Below are 20950 nucleotides of genomic sequence, written 5' to 3' on the forward strand. Positions count from 1 at the left end.
AGGGCACCAGGACAAGGCACGCCGTGGCCCGAGACGGCTCGCTGTGACATGAAGGAAAAAAAAAGCTATAGTAGAATCCAGTTTCATTTTATGAGATCTGTTCTGTCCGGAGCAATTTCACACCATAAAGGCCGTGCTTAGGCGAAAATCGATATGAGTGAAGTAATCCCGGAACTAATTCAAAGTGCCTTTTATACACGTTTTTAAGGGTCTGTTTTTACCGAGTTTGCTAGAGCTGTAAAAGGACCAGATTCAAAGCGCACCCCATCTTCCAAAATCCCCCAAACGCGAAGGCATGCGATCGACCCATCCCGTAGGCAACCCTAGCCGCGGGCGATCCCAGCCATAGCCACCGCGGTCCCCGGCCTCCGCCTCCCCGAGTCGCCAACCAACGGCTGGCTTCGACCGCCGCTCTGCCGCCGCCCCCATCAAGCATCCAAGCACGCTGCGCAACCGAGGGTTGTATTTGGGTGAGTAGCTGCTGCCTTTAGCCGGCCTGTTTTCCGGCACGATGTTGTTAGCCCGACGCCTGCGTTGTTGGGTTTTGAGCACTTCCGCACTGGTTTCTTCTGGCGAATTACGTTTGGCGGCAATTCCCCTTTGGATGAATTCATCTGATAACATCAAAATGTCGATTAGTTGATGCAATGTTCCATGACAAATCAAATGCTGTACTATACTACTCCCTCCGTTCCTAAATATTTACAGTTAGGAAGAACTAGACCAGGGGATTACATATGGAGCAAGAGAGAATCTACATTCTAAAGTATGTCTATATACATCCGTATGTAGTCCCCTAATGGAACCTCTAAAAAGACTTGTATTTAGGAATGGAGGTAGTAGTATTGTAGTAGTAGTACTATTCCGGTCCCTCCAGGCTGATAATGTGGAGAATTTACTACGCTGGGCATCCATAATGCGTACACCAGTTTTAGCAGCCAGTGCAGTGACATTACCTGAATATTCTAGGGAACCACTCAATCTCGCTAACCAGACAAAGATTGCCAACTGGACTAATTACTCAGCAATCAACTGTTTTGGTTTTTCTTTGAAGGCTTTCTTGAAGTCCTGTGTTAAGCTCTCAGCTATTGTGACCCAGAGTCCCTGAGTATTATGTTTGGTTAATCACCAAAAGCAGCCTTACTAATTTTTGGTCATGACCAAAATTTTGGCTTTTGCTTGGATGGCAGCCAAAATTTTGGCATGCGCGTGCTCCATAGCCAACTCTGGCCCATTTTTCTTGCCAACATTAGCCAAAACACGGGCAACCAAAACCTTGGCCAAAATATTGTACCAAATATTTGGTGCGGTTGGCTTGAGCTCAAATCAAACATACTTCCCAGAGTACTAGTGTTTCTCCCCTGGCAGATCCAACTCATTAGCAACTTAGTAAATGAGATTAGATATTGGTGTTGTCTCCTTGTCGTAAATTCTAATATTACTTGTAGCAGTTGTAACTTCTAACCATCCCATTCTCTTCACTAGGATAGGACTCCCATTTTTATTTATCCATATCACTATGTTGTTAGATTTGGTGCAGTGTCAGTCTATCAAGCCTGCAGTAACAGTCAAGTTTAAAAAATGGAAGAGTTGGAATCAGAAAGAGTAGTCCGGTTTAGTTTAAGATAGGGAGAGTTTTGTTCACCTAAGCCCATTATAAATGGCTGCCGCTGTGCTGCCTGCATCTTGTTTGGACCAATCGATCAATAATCAAAGCTCTTGGTAAGCCTCGTAGCCTCTTCCACCTCAGGGATCAGAATATGCTGGTCGTTACACTAGGGCGAGCTCCCTATCCTTTGTTATTGGGCTCTCATCTGCCAAGTACATAACTCTACTGCAGCACTATGTTGCTTCCTTCTTTATTCGATTCCCCAACTTCGAGCATGAAATGCCCGTGCACCTCATCCTCGACTGCCCCGATCACGAAAAGTGAGTGGTTCGATATGGTCTCAGCAGCCTGAGCCCTTTGCTGTAGATTGGTGGGAATTTGTCTCGAACTCCCTTGACTGGCTTCATATTCAAAATGCAGCGTTTGTTTGTTGGTATGTTTGGAAGAAGAGGTGCAGGCGTATCTTTGACCAGACCACCTGCTCTGAAGCTCAGCTAGTCGAGAAGATCAAGCATGATTATCCTTGTTGTTAGGCTTAGCTTTTTTTGGGATGGAACTGTGCAGGGTGATGAGCCCTTGGTTTGCGAGTAATCCGCTTTGATACTTTTTTTTTCTCTCACCTGGGTCTCCAGGTGCTTATCTGTTGTATGTAACAACTATTATTGTCCTCTGAAATGAATCAGCAGTACCCCTGCCTTCTTCGTAAAAAATCCCCAACTTGGATTAGTCCACTTAGTTCAACTATTATCTGTTCTCTTTACCCCTGCCTTCTTCTTAAAAAATTGCCCAACCTGGATTAGTCCACTTTGTTTGAGGAAGAAGAATTCGAGGGAGTACAATGCTAAATCTATTTTCATCGAAAGTAGAAGAGGCAGCACCTAGTTTTTCTTTTTAGAATCCATTTGAGATACTCATCACTTGTTTCACAGGCATGTAAAACCCTGGCAAACCAACTGAAATTTGTAAGTGAAGTGTGAGGCCGGATGGATGTGATAATTTTTTAACTTTAGTCTTCACTAGAAGGTATCCCCAGGGCCCTATTGTACAATTTAAAGGCTTAGGATGCAGTTGCCATGCTTGAAAAAATCCGGGATAAAATTTAGATGTACTTCCGGTTTTACTCTACCTGATTAACATTTGAAGTTCCAACTTATTATGCGTTAAGAGTAACAAAATGAGAAAATTCTAGCATTTGTAAGAAATCAAATTATCGGATTTTTCACTTTTTCGCTATGTGCTTGAAATTTTATTCACAAGTAAGTAGACGATGAAGTTCATCTAGCATAAATAAAATATATATGTTGTAGATGGCGGGAGTACTTTGACAACCTTTACAATGGAGAGGTTGATAGCTCTACCATTGAGCTAGACGACTCCTTTGATGATACCAGCATGTGCTTTGTGCGACGTATCCAGGAGTGTGAGGTTAAGGAGGCATTAAAAAGGATGAAAGTAGGCAAAGCGATGGGTCCTGATGGTATCCCCATCGAGGTGTGGAGAGGCCTTGGAGACATAGAGATAGTATGGCTAACTAAGCTTTTCAACCTCATTCTTCGGTCAAACAAGATGCCCGAAGAATGGAGGCGGAGTATTTTAGTACCAATCTTTAAGAACAAGGGGGATGTTCAAAGTTGTACTAATTACCGCGGAATCAAGCTAATGAGCCATACTATGAAGCTATGGGAGAGAGTCATTGAACACCGCTTAAGAAGGTTAACAAGCGTGACCAAAAACCAATTTGGTTTCATGCCTGGGAGGTCTACCATGGAAGCCATCTTCTTGGTACGACAGCTGATGGAGAGATACAGGGAGCAAAAGAAGGACCTTCATATGGTGTTCATTGATTTGGAGAAGGCCTATGATAAGATACCTCGGAATGTCATGTGGTGGGCTTTGGAGAAACACAAAGTCCCAATAAAGTACATTACCCTCATCAAGGATATGTATGATAATGTTGTGACAAGTGTTCGAACAAGTGATGGCGACACCGATGACTTTCCGATTAGAATAGGGCTACACCAAGGGTCAGCTTTGAGCCCTTATCTTTTTGATTTGGTGATGGATGAGGTCACAAGGGATATACAAGGAGATATCCCATGGTGTATGCTCTTTGCGGATGATGTGGTGCTAGTCGATGATAGCCGAACGGGGGTTAATAGAAAGTTAGAGTTATGGAGGCGGACTCTAGAATCGAAAGGTTTTAGGCTTAGTAGAACTAAAACTGAATACATGAGGTGCAGTTTTAGTGCTACTAGGCACGAGGATGGAGAGGTTAGCCTTGGTGGGCAGGTGGTACCGGAGAGAGACACGTCTCGATATTTGGGGTCCATGTTGCAGAAGGATGGCGATATCGATGAAGACGTGGGCCACCGAATCAAGGCTGGGTGGATGAAGTAGCGCCAAGCTTCTGGCGTACTCTGTGACAAGAGAGTGCCACAAAAGCTAAAAGGCAGGTTTTATAGGACAGCTATCCGACCTGCGATGTTGTATGGCGCGGAGTGTTGGCCAACCAAGAGACGACATATCCAACAGTTGGGTGTAGCAGAGATGCGCATGTTGAGATGGATATGTGGTCACACAAGGAAGGATCGGATACGGAATGACGATATACGAGAGAGACTTGGGGTAGCACCGATTGAAGAGAAGTTGGTCCAGCATCGTCTCAGATGGTTTGGACATATTCAACGGAGGCCATCGGAAGCGTCGGTGCATAGCGGACGGATAAAGCGTGCTGAGAATGTTAAGAGGGGTCGTGGTAGACCAAACTTGACATGGGAGGAGTCCGTTAAGAGAGACCTGAAGGTTTGGAATATCGACAAAGACTTAGCCATGGACAGGGGTGCGTGGAAGTTAGCTATCCACGCTCCAGAGCCATGACTTGGTTTCGAGATCTTATGGGTTTCAACTCTAGCCTACCCCAACTTGTTTGGGACTGAAAGGCTTGGTGGTTGTTGTTGTTGTTGTTGTTGTGACTTTTGTTAGTTTCAGTGCATGGTGGTTGCACCCTAGCCTTTGGTGCATACAGTATGGACCCAGTATCCCCTAGGAGTACATTATATACATTTTATTTTTGGAGGTGTTAATAGTATGTAATGATATAAATGTTAAGGACGATTTACCCCTTGGTGTGACCTAGTAAATCTGCCTGTTATTGAACTGTTGAATTGCTGTTTAATTGATAAATGCTGCTGAGTGCAGGATGGAAACTAAACGTGGGAGGAGCCGCAGTCCAGTGGAAATCAAAGATGACCACTCTAAGGGGAGTGAGAATGGAAGGAAAGACAACTCAGCTCTACAGAGTGACTCTAGCCATGCCAGACCAGGCAGAGGTCATGAATTTGTTAGGCATTCTGATAGGCATTCCTATGGAGCACCTCGTGAATCCAGGAGGCATGATGAATATAGGAGGTATCATGATAAGCGAGCTGATGATAATGACAGGAGCCGTTCTAGAACTTCTCGGTCAGACCGGGAATCAAGGGCTGACACTTACTATTGTCCTTCAAAGCGTGATGACACATCTGATAGATCACATGGTGATTGGAGAAATGTTGACAGCAGGTATGGGGGAAAATCTGTTAAGGGAGAGCAGAGGACTAGGAATCAGGAAAAACATGGGCCCCCACGTGAATACCCTAGACACGATGGCACAAAGTATGACAAAGATGCTGATTTAAGAAAGGAAACCAACTCTACCAGAAGGCATCCAGAAGAAAAGGAAAGTAAAAACAAGGAGAAGTTCAAGCAGGAGGAGGCTCTAAAGAAGAGAAGCGGCAAGGAAATTGAGAAAAGCAGCTGTGCAGCAGAACCTGAGCTGGAAACTAGGGAGAAGAGAAGAAGCTTATTCAGTTCTGTTGGTCCAGGTGTTGAAAATGCACAGCACATGGAAATGGATACCTCAGGAGGTTCGTTAATATTTTGTTTTCCTTTGTTATTAATTCTGAAAAATTCCTCTTACCAAACACACTGGTGCATTATTCTATTGAGATGAAATTATGGACTTCTTGACCTTAAACAAAGTTTTGGTAAATTCTGCATCAGGAATTAAAGATGAAACCATGAATGATCTCAATGCTGCAAAAATTGCGGCGATGAAAGCTGCTGAATCAGGTGAGCTGCCTCAGTTTGTTGTCAATATTGTTCTCTTCCATAGTTGCAGTATCTCAAGGATTTATGTCCTCATTAGCTGCTTTAGTTTCTTCAGTGCCTTTTCTAAAATTTGATGGATGCACCTATTAAAGACGCGGCTTTTGTGCGAAGAAAAGTGGGTATAGTATATTTGTTGGACTGAACATCTCCCGGATAGCACAAGAATTTTGGTTCCATGATGGTTCAGTCATATGACTATGATGTTAATCTCTTCCATAACATATCAGAGCTATGCTTTCTTCTGCTTGTATGATTGACCCCTCCTTACGTGCTCAATTGCAGTGAAGAAGAATATTCTAGGATTTGGAGCCGGAACCGGGCGGTTATCCACTGACCAGAAGAAAAAGCTGCTTTGGGGTAACAAAAAGAGTAACCCTCCAGAGGTATATCGTGGGTAGCATCTATTTGTTTTCATTTTGCCTCTTTCCTACCATTATTCCTGCATTACCATATACTTCGGCTTCATATTTGTCACCTTCATTCTAATGCCTCAGACAAGCACCCACTGGGACTCGAATCTGTTTTCTGACCGGGAGCGACAAGAGAAATTCAACAAACTCATGGTAATTCCTTGAAGATGTATAATTTTGTAATACAATTCTGACCTGAATTCAGCTGAGCAACAACAATTACTCTGCGATGCACTAACACTTCCTTAGAGCCTGAGGGTGCCTTGGTGGCTATGGCCTATTGTAGGGTGTGAAGAGCAGTGCCTCTGCCTCGGTTCAAGAGAGCAAGGCCGTCAACAAGGGGGAGGGTTCGGCGGAAGTCAAGAAACAGGAGGAGCTCGACACCGACCTAGAGAAACTCTACGTAGCAGGCCTGCGCCGGAGGGATGGCCGAACTGTCGGCCTCGGCCTATAGGGAACTCTGGATGTGAGTGTGGCAGCACCCAAGATCTGAAGTGCCTGTTATGTGGTTCACAGTTCGTTGGCTCTTTTATCATTGCATGTGGAAATTTCACTGTCAGTTTTGCATCAAAAACTGTAGAATTGGGTTATTGTGATCATTTTGTGGCTCATGAACATCTATTATGTCTGCTTGACACTTGTAATGTGCGATGGCATAACTTGTTACCCAGAAGGACTTATGCACTTAGATTTGTGCTTTGCTTGCCATTTGACCAGAAACAAGACATATTTTTCCTTGTTGGATCCCGAAGCCACACACTTTTTCTTATTCGTTTAATTAAGAGATGAACTCTAGTGCTTAAAAATTACTACCTCTGCATAAGAAAAAAAGGCACATCAACATGCAAACATGCATAAGGATTTTCATTCTATCATGATATTTATATTATATAATAATCAAACACCATAAATACTATCATTTTAGTTGTTAATTATCGTATCATTACTTCAAATATTCATGTTCAACGCGACCAATTCTCGATTAAATATATAGAAAACATTACCATAACACGGTGTGGGGTATAATCTAGTCCCTCCGTAAACTAATGTTCGACGAATCGAACTGCAAAAACTAATGTACGGAGCCATGGTTGTATGTTGCGGTGTGTCTTTTGTCTAGAATGATGAGGTGGCATTCCTGCATATTGAGATAAATGGATTAGTGGGGCTAACAATTTAGACATAGAAGATTCATTTCCTTCATTGCCCACTTTTTTGAAAATCTCGAAAACTTTGAGTTTGAATTGAAGAATTTGATTATTCAACATTCAATTGGAGTGAATTCACGATGATTCGAAAAAAATACAACTCATGAAAAGATATAAATTTCTAATTAAACTAAACATCATATGGTTTTATAAGCATGCAATCATCAATTGCTGGACACGAAACAAATCATATGTCACTTTTATTATCACTCCAAGATAATGCACGCAGCTAAGAAAATGCCATCTTCACTACCACCGTACACGACTACCCCGAGCAAATTCTTTTTCACAATAGCTATATGTAAAAGTAGACAAAGGGGCTGTTCGGAGGCTCTCCACTCCACGACTCCGCTCCCGAAGCGGACGGAGCTGCAGTTGCAGACAACGGAGCAGAGAAACTGACGCTCCTCAGATTCTTGTAATTTTTAAGAGCTGGTGGACTTCCAAACTGACACTAAAGTTTGCAGTTTGGCTAAGTTGATTTTGTGAGAGAAACTGAAACGGTTGGATGAAGAGAGCGGGAGGAAGAAAAACAAGGACGACCTTTGGATCTTAATTTAATGATCAAAAAAATTGACTTTGTCCAAAATAAAATTTTCAGGCAGACTTGAGCCAGTCTCTTTTGAAAGGAAGGAAAATATTCTCATCTCATAGCAAACACGCTTGATTTTTTTGTCAGCCGTGTGGAGATGACACTTACAACATCTTCAACAAACACGCGCACGCGACGCATATTTTTTTTACAACGTGCCGGTGGTCATTTATGCGTCCAAGTAGGTAGTTGCTTCATTACGTGTTGTAAATTTTTAACGCGTCAACATGCCGCTTGAGCGGACGCTGTAAAATCAAACACACGTGTTCAACAGAAATAAAATCAAACACACGTGTTCAACAGAAACAACATTTTGCATTTAATATAAAACAAAGACGATCAAACAAACACAAACCGAAACGAATAATTAAACTTCAATACAACAAATACTTAATGACCAATACAATAAATGTTTAGCACAACAAACATACAACATCATGCATTTTGTCGTCCATTCCATGCCCACCACCCCTCGACTAGATCGTTCTGAAGATCATCATGTGGTTCGACACGTTGAATGACAATGATAGGAGGCAACAAAGTGGACCACCCTCTCGACCCTCGTTCGCACTCTCACGGGATGTCTCAACAACTCATACTGAGAATAGTCTAAATCTTGCCCACGCTCATTCTCGGTGATCATGTTATGCATGATCATGCAAGCGTTCATGACGCACGAGAGGATATTTTGATCCCAAAATCTAGCCGGTCCTATCACAATAGCAAATTGGGCTTGCAAAATCCCAAAAGCTCTCTTCACATCTTTCCTAGCCGCCGCCTGAGCATTTTGGAAATCAAGATTTTTCTTACCTTACGGTTTTTTCAACGGCTTCATGAATGTTTGCCACCTTGGGTACATGCCATCCGCAAGATAGTAGCCATAATTATATGTATGGCCATTTTCTACGAACTGCACCGATGACAGTTCACCATTTTCCATACTATTCATGAGTGGTGACCGCTGAACAACATTGATGTCGTTCAAATATCTTGGTATTCCAAAAAAGCATGCCAAATCCAAGTCTTCTGATCGACCTAGGACAATTACTCCAACACTTTGTGGACGCCGAGATGCAACCCTCCGTCGGGTGTTGTTCGTCGGCGGAACAGGGCGCTCCAGGGGCAACCGCGACGGAGGAAGCAGCGGCTGCCACCGAGGAAGAGGGGGAAGCGACACGCGCGGTGGGGAACGACGGGGGGAAGTGCTGACGGGTCGCCAGAAAGGATGGGTAAGTCGCGCACGCGAGTGAATATTTCACATCCGGCGGTTGGTGGATATTCGCACGGATGAGACGTTGTTCAGCGTGGGGGAGCGGACGCTGAAAAAACAACGCGCGATGCAGTTCTATTCGACACGCGGAGCGATTTTTAACGCGTTTGCTGAAGCTGCTGATTCGATTGCCCGCACACGCTAAAAACCCGTTTTTTTAGATTTAGCGCCTGTGTTGGAGATGCTCTTAGGAGGTTCAAACATGCCACGAGTGATTGAGGCCAACTCCAGTGCACGACCCCATCCGGTCCAGCCCTGTCCGTTTGGGGCAAAGCGGACAAACCCTACGGCCCAACGCGCGTCAACCTCGACGCATCTCATCCGTTTTGCGTCCGGGCTGACCCATTTCTGGCGCAAACATGCGCCCGGTTTGGGTCCTCGCGGACAGTGAGCAGACACGCTCGAGCCCTCCTCACGTCCGCGTTGGGGACGCGTGGCAGGCGACCACCTACCTCCCACCCGTCCGTACTTACTGTGCACGCTCGGTACGCCCTGCCTGTCATCCACTCAGACGGGCGATCTGCGTCCTTAAATGGGGAAGCCGTGGACCGGTGTGACACCATGATTTTCTGCAACTTTTTCTTTCCAAAACCTTTTGGGTTTTACCTGCAAACCTGGTTGATTTGCAAAAAAAAAATCAACAGATTTGGATCTGTGAATCTTTTTCCAAGTAACCCAAAACCCTCATCATATTGCCAAAATCTTTCTACATCTCTCCTGAATCAATTTTCAACATTTAGTCTTTTCCAATAAGCTCTTTTCTTTAGTTTGGGAATTATGGCATCACTATGGGTTGTGAAGCAACCTATAGTTTGGATGATCAACAAATTCCCAAAAAATTTCCACATCTTCTTATCATCATATGATTCCAAGATCTCCAAAAGTATTCCATTGCTCAATGCAAAATTTTGGCCAGAATAATTATTTCTTCTCTGGCCAGAATTGCCCCATTGTGAAGCAACCCCATTCTTACTATCCAAGAAAATTCCCAATAAATTCCCCAAGCTCCTAGGGATCTTATATAGCCACAATATACAAAGACATCATCTGGTCCGGTACAAATTTTGAGCAGTAGGACCCTGTGAAGTTTTTGCTGATTTTGAACCTTTGTGAAGGAAGTACCAACTAGGGGTGCACAATTGATCTAATTTTTTTATGGCATGTGTGCACTACCAAATAACTTCCCTCCACCAAGTTTCATCCTTAGCAGAGCATTCATGAGAGTGCCTCAAGCTCATTTCGATTCTGGACAAGAATGGTGGTTTCCAAAGGTGCTATGTCCAAATCTCCTTCAAATCTCTCCAAACTTTGCCAGTTTGTAGTCCTTCCAAGGTAGATAACCCTAGACATATCCACCATCTCCATCTCTATCTCATTTCCACCCCAGAACCTCCTCAAGATTGCTGGCAGAAGTTGTAGCTGAGGCTACACTTCACAGAAGGGTGAATCTAGTCGAGCCAGTGCACTAGGTTGGCTAAGTGGACGAGGGTGGACGCTATGGACAAGGTGTGCCAGGCGTGCGTGGCATCCTGGTGGCTGCACCCGTGGTGAGCACGGGGCTGGCATGCCAGAGCGCGCTTTGCGTGGCGCCCGCGTCAGATCTGCTCACCCGAGCCGTCTTTCGCTGTCCCCCTTGTTCTTGGTGTCGACATGCTCCTTGGCAAACGCATGGCGTCTCCCGAACCGTCCGGGTCGCCGGAGAAGTCCGCCGTCGCTTTCGGCCAAGCTTCGCCACGGGCAGAATAGTGGGCTTCGGCCACTTTGGTCGTCCGCGAGTCATTAATGGCGTCGGACCCGTCGTCATTCCCCTGCCCTCCTCCATCACCTCACCTGCACGCCACGACGGCCAGCTCGCCGTCCTTGCTCCAGTGGCAGGCTCGAGCCTCGCCGCTTCGGGACAGATCGACAACGCTCGTCGCTGACCTATTTAAGGCCGTGCCCAGCCTCTCCGAGCACCGCAACTCTCCTCCTCCACCTCCAATCGTCCTCCTAAAGAGCGAGCCACGACCGAGAGGCCCTCTGGCCTCGAGTCTCACCGGAGCTCCGTCGCATGTAGCCACTTCGTTGCCAACATCCCTACTCCACCCCGAGCCCAATCAACCTCACCCTTGAGCTCAGGGCATTCCCCTGGTGCTCCTAGACCTAGTGCCCAAGCCAATCATCGCCGAAATCGTCTTTTCCGACGACCACCCGAACGCTGCCGCCGCCGGAGAGGAAGGGGACGCCGCCGCCCGGCCATCTCCCGTCACATTGCGGGTATGTGTTTGTTCGTCTTAGAGCACCCGATCCATTCTCCTCAACTCCGAGCGCTGCCGCCGTCTCTATCACCGGTGACCATCGCCGGAGCACCGTCCCGCCTCGGTCCATTCTCTCTCCCTATGTTTTTAAAAGGGCCGACCCCACCTAACAGCGGCTCAGCCCCGCACTCTCTAAGCGGTAAGTGGAGACACCCCTCCACTTTACGCCTTCGACGTGACCCGCTGTGGATTTTTCTCTATTTAGTTAAATCCAATTTCAAAACAGGTTTGACGAGTAACTTTGACCAATCCTAACTTTGTATTTATAGGTCCAATTCAGTTGATTCTTTTTTGCATTGAGTTTGTATTGAACTCCTTATATTTTATGACCAAAGTTGGTATTTTTCCAATATTCATAGAATTTGTGGTTAACAAAAATGCATTATGTGACATTTCCTCTTTGCAATTCAAAAATATTTTCAAAAGGGAAGTGTAACGCCCAAGATGCGATCCTATCCTTATTTTGGCGTGAGGGCCTCGACAGGGATAGAGGTGCATCTCGTCGTTTCTCAAGAATAGATATCGTTACAAGTACATGTACTGAAAAGATGAGTATATGGAATTGGCTTGCACTTGCCACAAGCTACATCAAAGTCACATCAGTAAAATACATACATCATCAAGAAGAAGAGCAGGGTCCGACTGCGTACGAAAACAAACGAGAAAAGAACGATGTCCATCCTTGCTATCCCAGGCTTCCGTCCTAGAACCCATCCTAGATCGACGAAGAAGGAAGAAGAAGAAACTCCAAATGAACAATCATCGCGCTCACGTCTAAATTCTTTACCTGTACCTGTAACTGGTGTTGTAGTAATATGTGAGCCACAGGGGACTCAGCAATCTCATTTCCAAAGGTATCAAGACTAGCAAAGCTTAATGGGTGAGGTATGGTTAAGTGGTGAGGCTGCAGCAAGCGACTAAGCAATATATGAGGTGGCTAATTTACGAGTACAAGAATAAGAGGGGGATGATCTACGCATAACGGACGTGAACTACTAGTGATCAAATGAATGATCTTGAACACCTACTTACGTCAAACATAACCCCACCGTGTCATCGATCGCAGAAGGAGCTCACGAAAGAGACAATCACGGTTACACACTCAGTTGGCATATTTTAATTAAGCTTACTTCAAGTTATCTAGAACCGGATGTTAAACAAAGTTTTCCACGTTGCCACATAACCGCGGGCACGACTTTCCGAAAGATTTAACCATGCAGGGGTGCTCCAACTAGTCCATCACAAACTACCACACGCTGCGATAGAATGACCTTGATCAGGGAAACCCGTGAACTCCTCGGGTTCCTATTGGAAAACCTCAACCTCAAGATAGCTCAAAGCATTCTCAGAATCCCTCGCACAAGATGCTCGAGAAAGGTAAAACAAGTCCAGCAAGGCCGCCCAGCGTGTCGACGATCCCGATAGGAGCCGCGTATCTCATTCTCAGGACACGACGGATGAGCGACACATACAGTAACTGAAGTCCCGGGTTGCCCCAGGTAGCCCGCACAATGCTCTAGTTTGGGACCAACACCATCAACACTGGCCCCTGTATTATGTTGAATTACTCCTCGGGTAGCGCTAACTCCCTATGTTTATCAGTATTAACAGAATTATTATGTTGGGCAAATATAATACCAATGTTGGGCCTTGCCAGATGAGCTTTATCCTAAAACAAGAATCTAGGGGGTCCCCATAACAACCCCAAGCATGTTAGGAGCGCTCATTTATGGAACATAACACTGGTAGCCGAAACTAAGGGGGCAAATGTGGAACAAAACACCAAGCTAGAAAGGCCGAGCCTTCCACCTTTTACCAAGTATATAGGTGCATTAAATTTTATAACAATAATATGATGATATAACAAGGAACCCATGTTATCACATGGAAGCAACTGCACCTGCAACTAGCAACGCTAACACAGGGTTAAGCAAGCGGTAATATAGCCAATCAGTGGTTTGCTAGGTGGAGAACAGGTTGAAGGTTTTCATGGCAATGTTGAGAGGCTGATATTCAACAGGTGGTAGGCAACGAGGCATAGCGATAGAAATGAAACAACTAGCAAGGCAATGATAGTAATGGTATCTAGGAAATGATCATCTCGCCTGAGATCCCGCTTGGAAGAAGAACGACTCTGTGAAGCACACGAACCGACGTAGTCGAACGGATCCTCACACTGAAGCAAACCGGAAACAAGAATCAACACACGATATTCACCATGGCACATGCACGACATAATGCTCAACATGTATGATGCATGATCGGTCTAATGCAAGGCATGATATGCAATTCACTCCAATCAAACACTACACATTAGGTGAAGTTCAATATGCAACGAGTTGCATATTGACGAAACTCCACATACGGACTATTTAGTTCATCTTGTTTATTTACACGATAATCTTAATGTTGGTTAAACATGGCAAGAGGTGAAGCGTAATTAAGCTACCTATCTAGGCATTTTAAATGAGGTCGGAAACGATTTATAGCATCTCCAAACTGACCCCATACGTTAATTTATAATTTTGACCAGATCTGAACTAACATGTTTTAATCTTTGTTAAACAAAAAAATAAAGTGGTTCACGAGATTCTACGCGTCGTTCCAATCAATTAACATATAAAGATCATTGCAACCGGAGCTACGGTTCAAAAGATATGATCACCACAAGATATGATGACATGAATGCAATATGTATGCAATAACAGCCACGAACATACCAAAACAAGAAGGCAACAACATAATAAGAAACTACACGAGATTCTAAACAAGTATCATATATGACACGTTCAAAACGGAGCAACGGTTCAACAAATACAAGCTACACAAGAAATAGTCACAATATGTCGAAAACCGCAACATGACATTTTCTACACCCTAAAACAACAAGCTACATAATTCTAAAATGCTCAAAACGCATGAGAAAGTAGTAGTCAAGATGCACAACAACACCCTACTAAATACAACTAGCATGGCAACATGGAATACTAGGAAATAACTCACAAAATGGCATCTCACACTCACTTTCAGACTTAGTAAAAATAACACTGTTGACAGTGCAGTTTTCGATCTGAAGGCATATTGACAGTAGTAAAACTACATGCTACGGTGCACCGAATGGCATGAAAATTTACAGCATGCTAGAGTATCTTAAGGACAACAAATAACCCCATTGCACGAACCCCAAAAGAGCTGTAGATCACTAGCAAAACTCATGAAAAGACAGCATCAAGATATAACAGATTTCAGACTTAGAAATATTTCAGCATCTCCAAATCAACAATATTTCCTAGCATGTTGGTAACAAGCAAACAACACCTAAAACATGAATTTCTATTACAACCAAAAATACCTGGGGCTAACATAAATATCCAAGGGCATATCTCTAGTTCACCACTCATGCATATCACGCACGGAATAAATCCCGCAAAATAGACAAAAGGGCAACATGGCAAAATATCATGCACACTAATTTTCTCAAAAGACAAAACTTAATGCACACTTAAATTCTATGGATTTTTGTACCCTGAAAACATATATAATATGTGGGGTTGCAAAATAAACCTAACGCCACACATATATGCGAGAATATGTCCTAAACACGACATAGCAAACTAGCGACGAAACCTACATGCAAAAGTGCAAACAACTACTCTAAAATACATGGAAAAGGGTCCCGAACAACATGAACATTTTATCTACGGGATTTGAACAATCCGGGCGCACGCAAAAATAACTACGGGATATTAACCTATTAGGACAGCACGCAATTCTAGGAAAACGATAGATCAAACCACTCCAAACATGCATGCAAGTTGCAAAATATTAATCTATGCAGAAAACTAATAAAGTTACATATTTAAATCACCGCGATCCGACGCACGGTTAAATATCTACGGACGTTTTAAAAATCCTCTATTTCCTGAAAATACTAAATCATAGAAAATTAAATAAAACTCTACGAACCGAATCTACAACAAACCTACACAGGGGTGGCGCTGGTTAACTATAATGCGCACGGGCGAGGATTAGGCTCCGGTGGCAGCTCACCTTATGGGCTGAGCCCAATCGATGGAGTGACTTGGCGCTGGCGGAGCTGGGCCTTGGACGAGTTGGGCCTGCCTTGGCGCTGGCCCACGAGGAGGCGGCGCGAGCGCATGGCCCAGGCAAGGGCAGGCGGCCTCAGCCTCGGTGTTGCTAGCCAGCCGAGGTGGCGCTGGAGGGCGCAGTCAATGGGGGCTCGACCCTTTCTTGTCGTACGAGCAGAAGGCATGAGGTGGCCATGGCGGGGGCAGGAGGTGGCCAGCGAGACGGCGAGACGGCAGCAGGAATGGCCGGATCTGAGGAGGGGGTCATTGGATCCGACCTTGACGGGTCCATTCCCAGCGGCGACAAGGCAACTCAGGGCTCCAGCGAGTACGTGGCCTGACCGGCCATGGCGTTCCTGCACGGGGAGAGAGAGCGCACTGAGAGAGATGAGAGGGAGAGAAACGAGGGAAGGAGGAGAGAAGAGGAGTGGAGGGCGGCGCTCCGGCTTAGGGAGGTTCCGGCGGCGACTCGCCGGCGGGGCAGCAGGGCGCCGCCGCTCTGGATCGGGAGCTCCTCTCCCGATCTGGAGCGCTTGGGCGCAGGGGCGACGGTTCGGGCGACCCGGGCCTCGATGGGCTTAGGCGGGCCTCGATCTGGGCTGGTGCAGACTGCGGGAGGTGGGAGACAGGCACGACAAGGTGGCGGTGGCTGATTGGGTTGGCACGGGAAACGAGGCAGCTAGGGTTTGGTCTAGATTAGGCAAGGGGGTTGTCTATTTATAGACAGGGGCTAGGGTTATCCGAATCCGGCTCCGTTTTCGATCACGGGTTCGAGATCGGACAGCTATGGATGCGGGAATGGCTAGCTGGGTTGTGTAGAGTGGCTAGTCGGAGACGAGAGGGAAAACGGGCACCCGGCAACGCTATTTAAAAACACCAAAAAACGTCCGACTATAAACCGAATATGGTGCCGCTACGGTCGACCGTTCGGGTACCAGACGGACTCTGATTGGGACGAAAATTGGTAGGCGGCCTACCTGCAAATAAATAAGACCGCTCGCCAAGTTTCAACTCATTCTGAGAATTTTTTATACACACTTTTAGAAACAAGGTTTTGACGATGCCGCGGGCGCGTGCGAGTGTGGTCGGGCTCAAAACGGGCAACGCCGAGAACGGAGAGAACCGACAACTAATAACGGATGCAAATTTTGAAAGCTGGCGGCAACGGGATGCCGATGCAAAGCGAATGATGCGAATGATGCAATGATGAATGCGGCAAACAAAAATAATAACACGGCGACAATGGAAAAGAGGGGAATCTTCTGGAGCGTCGGTCTCGGGCTGTCACAGGAACTTTGGTGATTTTGAAGAACATGAGTGTTTGAACAACCCAACAGAGCAAGGCAAGCCATGATACCCATCCTATGTAGTATTTCCATAGCATGGCATACTTTCATACATTATACCTATTTATTTTCTATAGGATAATTCATAGTAAATTATTTAAATACTTAGTTGCTCATTGTTATGAACCACTATATTTGAAATAAACCTAGTGGTTGATCTTGAGTCACCTGTCCGGGCTTAACCGTGCAACCAAATTTGTCGGTATGGGACGGCCATGACTTGGTCTGATCGCGTGCTCATTCACCGGTACCTCAAAAGAGGGAGGGTTATGCACGTGCGCTACCCTGATCGGGTAGGCGATGGTAACCCTGTGAGCCCAGTTGAGTTGTTTGGGCCCGTCCCCGTTTGGGACAGTTTAGTTTGGCCACGACGGTGGTAGGCGCCATGAGGACGCAGGGGCCACCCAGGGCATGACTCCGGGGGAGGATGAATGTCAGTGCTACGATGGGAGAGTCACAGGTCAGACAGGTTTCATTGGAGCAACACTGGTCCATCCGAATGAGATCACGAGGTCAGATGCTCCATGGTGTGGATAAAGTGTGCAACCTCTGCAGAGTGAAAAATCTATTCGAATAGCCATGTCCATGGTATTGGACAGCCCGTCCAGACCTCGGTAGATGGTCAACCATATCGATGTTAGTAATGATGGAAGAACTCTTCGCATGATCGGAGATGCTCGATGAGTATACCGGGTGTTGTGGGACAACCCGAATGAGAGTAAGTTGGTAACTCATACAGTTAGTAAGTTGCCTTTGTAATTAACATATTGATTGCCATGCTATTGTTTACTGCATTACTTGGTTGTCGTGAGCTTGCGAGTACATTCAAAGTACTCACCTGGCATGTCATGCCATATGCAGGAGAAGCCGAGGACGGAGGTCCTGATGGTTCGTACTACACCAACTAGGATGTGTCCACATCAGTGTCCGTGTGGATGGAGTTGCCGCTATGTTCCGCTACGCCGTAGAAGTACTTAGTAGTTCGCAGCACCTAGGGTGCCTTTGGCCTTAATACCATTGTAAAATATGAGCTTGTACCCGAAAGTTATCAATAAAGTCACTTCAGTTCTGTTCCAAGTTGTTGTGTGTTTCCAGAAGACATGATCTCTAGGCTGGAAACACTGGTAATCCGTTCTCTGAGCCGGGATGCCACAACGCTTGATATCAGAGCCGCGCTGACTGTAGGACACCCTAGTTAACCCTTGTTAGCATCACGAGTAGTATAGGGCCTTTTGTGTGCATTTGATTGCTGCATTTTGTTACTGCATTTGATTACTGCATGGCATGCATCATGATTCATTGTTTTACTATCCATTGGCATTGTGAGTGTAGATGGCACAAGTTCCATACCACTTCCATTATGATCCTGCACCATCCACCTTTCCAGTACTGCTCCGGAACGTTTGGCTTCGACTATACCCTCACGGCGAAGATCCACTGTACCAAGCGTTTCAGGAGCAGCTTGCTAAGTCCGTGTACGAGTACCACGCAGAGGCTTACCTGGCTGCAAGCTCGGACCTTGGTAGCTATTCTCCCTCTGCTAAGGGAGGAATGGCTTCTACTTCGGAGTTGCCAATCTAGTTTGCCGCGATGGAGGCTCTCACTGTCTTGCGCTTCCACGAGGTCAAGGTGCAGACTCATCCAGGTTTCTTCCACTATCCTACCCTGTCGCCTACGACAGGGTGGGTCATTTTTGCTCCTGTTGACCCGGCATGTGATCGTGCGACTGCTGTGTTGTCTCGCTATCTGAATGCCAGCTATCGTACGATTGTATCCCTGGCCGAGGAGTTGTCTCGTGTCCAGGAGGCACTTGCTGACGCGACTTCAGTGCCACCTTCACCTCAACCTATCTTTCCACCTCTATATCCACCACCAGTTCCACCTCCACACAGGTTTGATGTTCCTTCTAGCTCTATGGTGCCACCAGGCTCTTTGTCTGGCAGCCGTCGTGAGAATCCCACAGAGTGGGCCTCACATCTAGCCACTCCAGCTGCTCCGATGCTGATGCGTCGTGCTCCTTCTTACCTGAAAGGAGAACCGTCCGAGCAGCGTCGTCGTGTTTCCTTTGATACGGAGGATGAGATCCATATCATCCGTTCTGACTCCGACTCAAGATCAGATGACGAAGAGTCTTTAGTCTATCATTGTTCGTGCCTTCCGCGCCACTAGAGTAGAGGCTGGAGTTGTTGAGCATGCATCTTTGCATATGTCAGCTGTCGTATGAGCAGTCTTGATGACCCACAAGTATAGGGGATCTATCATAGTCCTTTCGATAAGTATGAGTGTCGAACCCAACGAGGAGCAGAAGGATCTGACAAGTGGTTTTGAGCAAGGTAATCTCTGCAAGCACTGAAATTATCGGTAACAAGTAGATGCGTGACAAGAAGATTCATAGCAAGTAGCAAGTAACAATAGTATCAACGGTGCAGCAAAGTGCCCCAATCCCTTTTGTAGCAAGGGACAAGCCTGGACAAACTCTTATAGGAGGTAAAGCGCTCCCGAGGACACATGGGAAATTCTGTCAAGCTAGTTTTCATCATGTTCACATGATTCGCGTTCACTACTTTGATAGTTTGATTTGTGGGTGGACTGGTGCTTGGGTACTGCCCTTACTTGGACAAGCATCCCACTTATGATTAAACCCTCTCTCAAGCATCCGCAACTACGAAAGAAGAATTAAGACAAAGTCTAACCATAGCATTAAACTAGTGGATCCAAATCAGCCCCTTACGAAGCAACGCATAAACTAGGGTTTAAGCTTCTGTCACTCTAGCAACCCATCATCTACTTACTACTTCCCAATGCCTCCCTCTAGGCCCAAATAATGGTGAAGTGTTATGTAGTCGACGTTCACATAACACCACTAGAGGAAAGACAACATACAACACATCAAAATATCGAACGAATACCAAATTCACATGACTACTTATAGCATGACTTATCACATGTCCTCAGGAACAAAAGTGACTACTCACAAAGCATAATCATATTCATGACCAGAGAGGTAATGAGTAGCATCAAAGATCTGAACATATAATCTTCCACCAAGTAATCCAACTAGCATCAACTACAAAGAGTAATTAACACTACTAGCAACCTTACAAGTACCAATCGGAGTAGCGAGACGGAGATTGGTTACAAGAGATGAACTAGGGTTTGGAGATGAGATAGTGCTGATGAAGATGTTGATGGTGATGAGTCCCCTCCGATGAGAGGAGTGTTGGTGATGACGATGGCGACGATTTCCCCCTCCGGAGGGTGTTGGTAACGTCGCATGGGTAACAAAATTTTTCCTACACGCACGAAGACCTATCATGGTGATGTCCATCTACGAGAGGGGATTTCCGATCTATGTACCCTTGTAGATCACACAACAGAAGCGTTAATAAACGCGGTTGATGTAGTGGAACGCCCTCACGTCCCTCGATCCGCCCCGTGAACCGTCCCATGAACCGTCCCGCGATCCGTCCCACGATTCGCTCCGATCTAGTGCCGAGCGGACGGCACCTCCACGTTCAGCACACGTACAGCTCAACGATGATCTCGGCCTTCTTGATCCAGCAAGAGAGACGGAGAGGTAGATGAGTTCTCCGGCAGCGTGACGGTGCTACGAAGGTTGGTGGTGATCTAATCTCAGCAAGGCTCCGCCCGAGCTCCGCAGAAACGCGATCTAGAGGAAAAACCGTGGAGGTATGTGGTCGGGCTGTCGTGGCAAAGTTGTGTCAAATCAGCCCTAATACCTCCGTATATATAGGTGGGAGGGGAGGGGCCTTGCCTTGAGGCTCAAGGAGCCCCAAGGGGGTCGGCCGAAGGGGGGGGGAGGAGGAGTCCTCCTCCAATCCTAGTCCAACTAGGATTGGAAGGTGGAGTCCTTCTCTCTTTCCCCACTTCCCCTTTTTTTTCTTTGATTTTTTCCTTATCCTGCGCACGGCCCTTCTTGGGCTTGCCCACCAGCCCACTAAGGGATGGTGCGGCACACCT

At 46.0% G+C, this 20950-nt stretch overlaps 1 protein-coding gene across 2 annotated transcripts; it reads left to right on the forward strand.

The window, feature by feature from the left end:
• Nucleotides 1-207: 207 nt before the first annotated feature.
• Nucleotides 208-6995, forward strand: LOC123425626 (uncharacterized protein DDB_G0286299-like). 2 transcript variants are annotated; one of them, XM_045109318.1, is made up of 6 exons: nt 208-470; nt 4808-5514; nt 5651-5719; nt 6041-6141; nt 6253-6321; nt 6418-6995. In XM_045109318.1, exons 2-6 carry the CDS (start codon nt 4809-4811, stop codon nt 6955-6957), a joined length of 1485 nt encoding a protein of 494 aa, XP_044965253.1. In that variant the 5' UTR covers nt 208-470; nt 4808; the 3' UTR covers nt 6958-6995. The 2 variants fall into 2 exon arrangements, with proteins under 2 accessions (XP_044965253.1, XP_044965254.1); XM_045109319.1 differs by having other exon boundaries at nt 6455-6856.
• The last annotated feature ends 13955 nt before the right edge of the window (nt 6996-20950 follow it).

Source organism: Hordeum vulgare, chromosome 2H, assembly GCF_904849725.1.
Source record: "Hordeum vulgare subsp. vulgare chromosome 2H, MorexV3_pseudomolecules_assembly, whole genome shotgun sequence".
Lineage (NCBI taxonomy): Eukaryota > Viridiplantae > Streptophyta > Magnoliopsida > Poales > Poaceae > Hordeum > Hordeum vulgare.